Raw genomic sequence first — 6,071 nt, forward strand, 5'->3', positions numbered from 1 at the left:
ATCTAAGATTTATTTTCTTAGCTGTCTGTAGGAAATGATATCACAGTTAACTAATTTAGCTACCAAATGATTGCGTGCTCTCTCTTTCTCTCTCTCTCTCTCTGCCCACCACCCCCGATTTACCTAAATGATTGCTGGATACAGTCAGGACAGTATTGCAGGCACGTACATCTAACTAGTACCTAAGATTTTTGATGGGCAATTTTGTGCCAGTCATCTGGACTATCCAAGGAGGCGGGAAAGAATGAATTTTCTTCTTTATCATTTTGACATTCCTTTCTTGATACAAACTCAAGTTATCCTATCTAATCACATGTTGTATTTTTTCATATGTCTTCATCCATCACCACCCATTTATAAATCACTGCGCTAGGCAGTTTGGGGTGATGTGAAGATGAATGAGCAGTAATTCATGCCCATGGGCAGTTTATCAGGTCAGACTCCTTCTTTGTAAATTTTCTAGGAGACACAAAAGAGAAGAAGGCAGGTGAGGGTGTTCACTTACTTTAGTGTACCAGCAAAGTTCCACAGTTGTTATAAGTCTTTGGATGTCACTGTCTAGACCAAGATTTTTTTTTTATCTACATGATATGAAAGTTGGCAAAGGTATTCTTCCTCTGTCTCATACATTACCCCTGTATGAACAGGGGTAATAATCTTGGCCTGAACAGATGATCATCTGTGCTTGAAACTGTATCTTACCTCCTACTTTCAGTGCAATGTGTATGCCAAATTGATTTTAAGTTGCATTAAACATTTTAATACAAATAGACATTGTCCAGGAGAAGGGGAAGATGGGTAAGAATTACAGTCCACGATGACTAAAAGCAGTTATTTTATGTTCAGCTGAGTGTATACCTTTGCCCTTGTCCTTTCTGTTGATTTTACCTAATTTTTTTCTTGTGGTTCACTGCCAAATAAACTATAACAGTATCAGGTAGGAGGAGGGAGTAGGTGCAGAGAGCTGGCTGCTGATCTTTGTTCTGTCCATCACTTGTAAATTGGAGTCTTGACAAGATGATGTTTCCAGCCTGACGAGGAAGAGGTTGCCAGGCCTGGGTGTGAGGGTGGTAGGGCTTCTTGATTATTAATGGGTCTGAGCCCAGAACTCACTCGTCCTAGCTGAGAGATGTTCTTCATTTCATGAGTGACTCATTTCAGCACTGATGGGTATGCATAAAAGGGAATTTGCTCATACTAAGAGAAGACTGGGTTTGGCAGGAATCTAAGAGTTCCACTACGTGGTCTAAATGCTATCTGGATTTAATTCACCCACCCTCTCCGACTTGCCCATGTCAACCCTCATTGCCAGCACCTGCATATCATAGCACTGAAGGAATGACCATCCGTATTATCCACTCTCGTGCTCATCCATCACCCCTGTGCCATGAGTGGACCCAATGCACACGAAGCTCTGACGGCCATCACCAAGAGAGGACCAGGGTAAAGCTGGCTTCCTCACTCACCTCATCATCCATTCAGGGCTTTTGAGCTTCACCAATTTTTTACTTCCCAGTCTTGCCATACTATATCCTTTTAACTCTCAAGAGCAAAAGGGAAAGATACATTTTAGAAAAGGAGCTAGGCAGACTCAATTCTGTGTTGTCAGTCCCCTCTTGATTTCCTAATTTTAAGCACTTATTTCAAGGGCATATTAGGGAAAGCTAGAAGCCCACAACACTAACCACACTTCCATACTGACCAGTCTAAAGCATCCTTCCATTAATAACAGCTGCCCTCAAACTGGAAAATGTCAGTGCTGATTTAGCCTGAGGAGATGATATTATTGTTGGTAGCTTTTGGGCAGATGTATTTGTTTCTTTTCTTTTTTTTAGCCCAATCAGTTCATATCTCTTAATTTTTTTGGAGAACATAAACTTAAGAAAGATGACCCCCTCCTTATCCTTAACTTTGATATAAGAGCTGGCACTTAAACAAAGAGTTACCAGACAACCTGCCCTACAGTGTGACAGGCTGTTTGCTTACCTAACCATAACACAGCACAACCACGGTTTACTAAGCCTGTCTGGAGAAAGACAATACATATTTAATGTAAAGAGAAGATATAAACAATAGAAGTTAGTTATACATTATAGAGTATAATAAATGAAAATACTGAGTGCATTTTAAATGATTAATGTATGAAAACAGCCATCACTTACTGTGCATTAATCAAGAAAAAATGCACACTTCCCATAGTGGTTAATGTTGCAGGCCTACCGTTCAGCCTTGATAATGTGCATAATAATGCTCAGTATGACAATGAGTTTGGGTAGCTGGAAGTTTAGGATGGTTGCAAGTTTTGTGTAGTATTTGGATTAGCATCTTAATCTGTGCCTTGTCAGCCTCATCAGTATATAAGCTATATAATATATATATTTTTTTCCAAAACTAGCAAAAATATAGATGTAGTTTTAGAAACTTTTTTTCCTTTTTTTTTTTAAAGAACAAATAGTGACCAAGGTACCTGCTTAAACAAATACTACCAGCATTCATTAGTTAGGATGGTTACATGTAAAAGAAATGATGCCAGATAGTAACAAATCCAAGAGAAGTTTATTATGAAAATGGCACCTGCAGATGAAAAAATTAAGTTACATAAAGACAACCATGTATGTGACATGTATGAGAATCTACAAAAGTATAAAAAGAACCCTGTTGTAAATGAAGTATGTACATTTCTGATCTGCAGCATTATCAATGGTCAATGAAAAAAAAATGTTTCAAAATAAGCCAGGCACTCAGGAAGTTAGGTCCGGTTAGCTTCACACAAAACAAATGTACCATAGCTGTCGCTTTGTAATGTTTTAATTATTTTTTTATATATATCGTAGAGTTGGTAACACTGCTAAGATTTTTACGAACAGAATATCCCTTTCCCCATTATTCAGCTACTTGGCACCAGTCTCCTCATAAAAGTTTTCATATATTTGTACAAGAAATAGTTAAAAACACAGACACAGTCTTCACAGGTAATGAAGTGTTTTTTTTTTTTTTCATTTTGTAATTTTAAACACTATGGATTTAGACAGCAGCTGTGATTATCTGTTAGTTTAAATCACCAGAAATCATTTTGACACAACACAGAAACATTTATAAAAGAAAAAAAAACAGCTGTCTAGCTGTTCTTTGTAGCTGATAGGTGCATTCCTTTGATTGTTCGATAGCTAGAGCAGAGCTTCCAAAATTAATCTTTAAATTTCTTGATCAAACTTCTTCACCTTCTAAACCTACTTATATCTTTCAAGTAAGCTCACGACTAAAATGTGTGGCATTTAACTCCCTTCTGTTATTCTTTCACCATGGCTTGGGCCCAACTCATAGAATCAAAGGTTCTAGAAGAATCCACTCAACACAGTGATATTCAAAGGACAGCCGAGTTACTATATTAGCATTGCACAAATAAACAAATATATATGACAATTATATATTCCATTACCCCCTCCCACTTTGTTTTTTTAAAAAAAACACTGGTTGACCTTTGAAATAATTTTCTGTCTCACTGGTAATTGCTTTATATATTGCTCCATCAGCCAACCTGAAAGGAAACCAAAGAAAAGCACCCACTGCTTATAGGTAGAGCACAAGGGACTCTGGGAATGTCAACAACTGAGGCTGTATGGCATTGATTTATTTAGTATATCTGAGCACTATTCTTCAGTGCTTTGTCTTGCACTTCAGAAGAGAGAGTCATACCCAGAATTCCGTTGTGGGAAAAAATGGCTCCATTCACCTTGAGCTAGTTAAGAGTCTTTTTATCTCTGAGAATGAAAAGGATTTTGGATACAGGAGAAGGAAAGCAGAGGAGGGAAGAGGGAGGATAGGACAGGGAGGGAAAGAAAGGAGAGGTAGGGAGAATATACACCGGCAAAGCAACAGCAGGAAGTTAAAAAAGTAAAACGGAGAATTCACAGACAGTAGAAGCAGTATAGGGTGACATTACAGAGGAAGGCCACCACACAAAAACCACTAACCCCCAAGAATCACTGATTCACTAGGACTGCGGGAATGGGACTGTACCACTCCAGACTAGAGATAGAGCACAGAGAAGACAAAGGACAAAACAACTACATTAGCTTAGTATATACTGCATATAGAAACACACATTGAAACTGCATGGGACTGACAGCCAAAGACACATACACATCGTACACGTTACAGTTTTCACATCTCTTATTAGATGCCTTAACAAACAGCTGCCAAAAATGAAGTGGAGGAAGAATTTATACTTGACAGTCATTTGGAGTGTTTGACACCACACTGATTTCTGGCAACAAAGACAAAATAGGATATTTTTTTCTTTTTGTTTTCTTTTTTTTTTCTTTTTTTAACTTAATGTGCAGTTTTCATTTGCAGTTATCTGTCTGAAGCTTATTAACCCATTCTTTAGTTTTAAAACTTATTGGTTTCAATCCAGAAATAAGCAAAGGGAAATAAATTCTATCAAACCAGTCCCCCAAAATACAACCTTCCATTTTTTTCTTTAAGCAAGAAATGAAAAAGAAAACCAAAAACATGTTAAATATTTTCCTTCTTTTACTCCGAAGTGTTACTGAAGTTGCAAAATTAGCCTCAGTTAGACTGAGTAAGGAAATAAAAGCTCAACAAAAGACAGTATGTACCTAGACTGCTCCTCAAATCAGCTCGATTGAGTTTTCCAGCCCTTTTTTAAAAGGGCTTTACTGACCCATTAAATTTAATGTGAGGCTATGTTTGTTAGTCGGGAGGTAAAAAATTTTAAGTCCTGCAGCAAACGTTAATGAGGGCTTTGTCTTAACTAACCAAGGAGACTGCAGCAACGGACTCCAGACCAGGACAGAACACATTTTTTTTTTTCCCCAAAACTCAGCCCAGGAGCTGCATTTTGTATGAAGACATTACAGATTAATAAATGATAGCACCATGGTTTTAGAAATTAAGTTAATGTTTCAGTAATTAACATTTAGTCCAACCTTTTTTTCTTAAAAAACATTCTAGTCACAGGCCAGAAATTAAGTTTAAGAACCCAAATTATTTTTATGTGCAAGTAAGAAAATCTTAAAATCTTAACCATAAAAAGAATTAAATTCTGCATAAAATTCTAAAATACTATTCCCCTATTTTAAAAGGAATCAGGAACAGAAACAAACAAACAAACGAAAAAACCACCCCCTCTCATTTGACTTAGTCAAACAGGGCATTGTTTATGCTTGTCTCTTTCTCCATCTTGATCATATCAAGATCTTTACGAAAAAACCAAGGGTTGTCACTTGAGAAATCTCTTGACCACAAGACTGAGTATTCTATGGCAGAGGCATATACACATGAAAGACATCTTAATAAAGATGCAAAGGAAAGCAAAACAACCCAAGACACATCTTAGAAGAAGACAAAACGGCAGGCAACTGGTCATTTGACCCTCTGAAGGCAAAAAATAAACATATCTTTACAGGAAAGAATAAGTCATATTAAAGAAAGAGGGATGGAATGGGGACCGTCGTGTGGAGAGAAGACGCTGACCTGCTCGAATTCAAAGTGCTAGAATTAAAGGTCTAAAACGAAAAGCCGACGATGCCTCCGAGCGGAACCCTGCGCACGCCGGGCGCGCCTGCCTAGTCCTCCTTGCGCTCCAGAGTCTGTGCGGCGTGGATGCCGTTGCTGTAGACCGGGAAGGGCAGCGTGGAGAAGAGTCCCTCGGCCGTGGTGAACACGTTGCCCGCGGGCATCTGCGTCAGGCTGGCCGCGCTCACCGCGCCGCCGAACGGTCCTGACATGTTGAGCCTGTGCACGTGGTGGTAGAGCATCTCCATGGGCGTCTTGGGGTCGAGGCCGAAGCCGGGGCTGTTAACGTCCACGAAGTTAACAGCGTGCGCGTTGGGCAGCAGGTTGCCCTGCATGGCCAGGGTCACCTCGGCAGGCGCGTAGCGGATGGTGCCCGTGGTGTAGACCCTCTGCGCGGCCGTGCTGGTGGCGGCCAGGGTGCCCGTCACCCGGTGCACCAGAGGGAGGACGACGTTGCCCGCCTGCAACCTCTGCAGCGCCTCCAGGTCCCCAGTGTACAGCAAGGAGTTGGACGCGCTGGGCCCCCCGCC

General features: G+C 40.0%; 1 protein-coding gene across 1 annotated transcript in view; it reads right to left on the reverse strand.

Moving 5' to 3' along the window:
- Positions 1 to 2,534: 2,534 nt before the first annotated feature.
- The window catches only part of Npas3 (neuronal PAS domain protein 3), an 840,673-nt gene continuing 837,136 nt past the window's right edge, over positions 2,535 to 6,071 (reverse strand). The window contains exon 13 of the mRNA XM_005377169.2: positions 2,535 to 6,065. Coding sequence (XP_005377226.1) covers positions 5,592 to 6,065 — 474 coding nt within the window. The 3' untranslated portion in view covers positions 2,535 to 5,591. The remainder of the gene's footprint in view (positions 6,066 to 6,071) is intronic.

The sequence above is a fragment of the Chinchilla lanigera genome, unplaced genomic scaffold (assembly GCF_000276665.1).
Source record: "Chinchilla lanigera isolate Chin_1 unplaced genomic scaffold, ChiLan1.0 scaffold00008, whole genome shotgun sequence".
Lineage (NCBI taxonomy): Eukaryota > Metazoa > Chordata > Mammalia > Rodentia > Chinchillidae > Chinchilla > Chinchilla lanigera.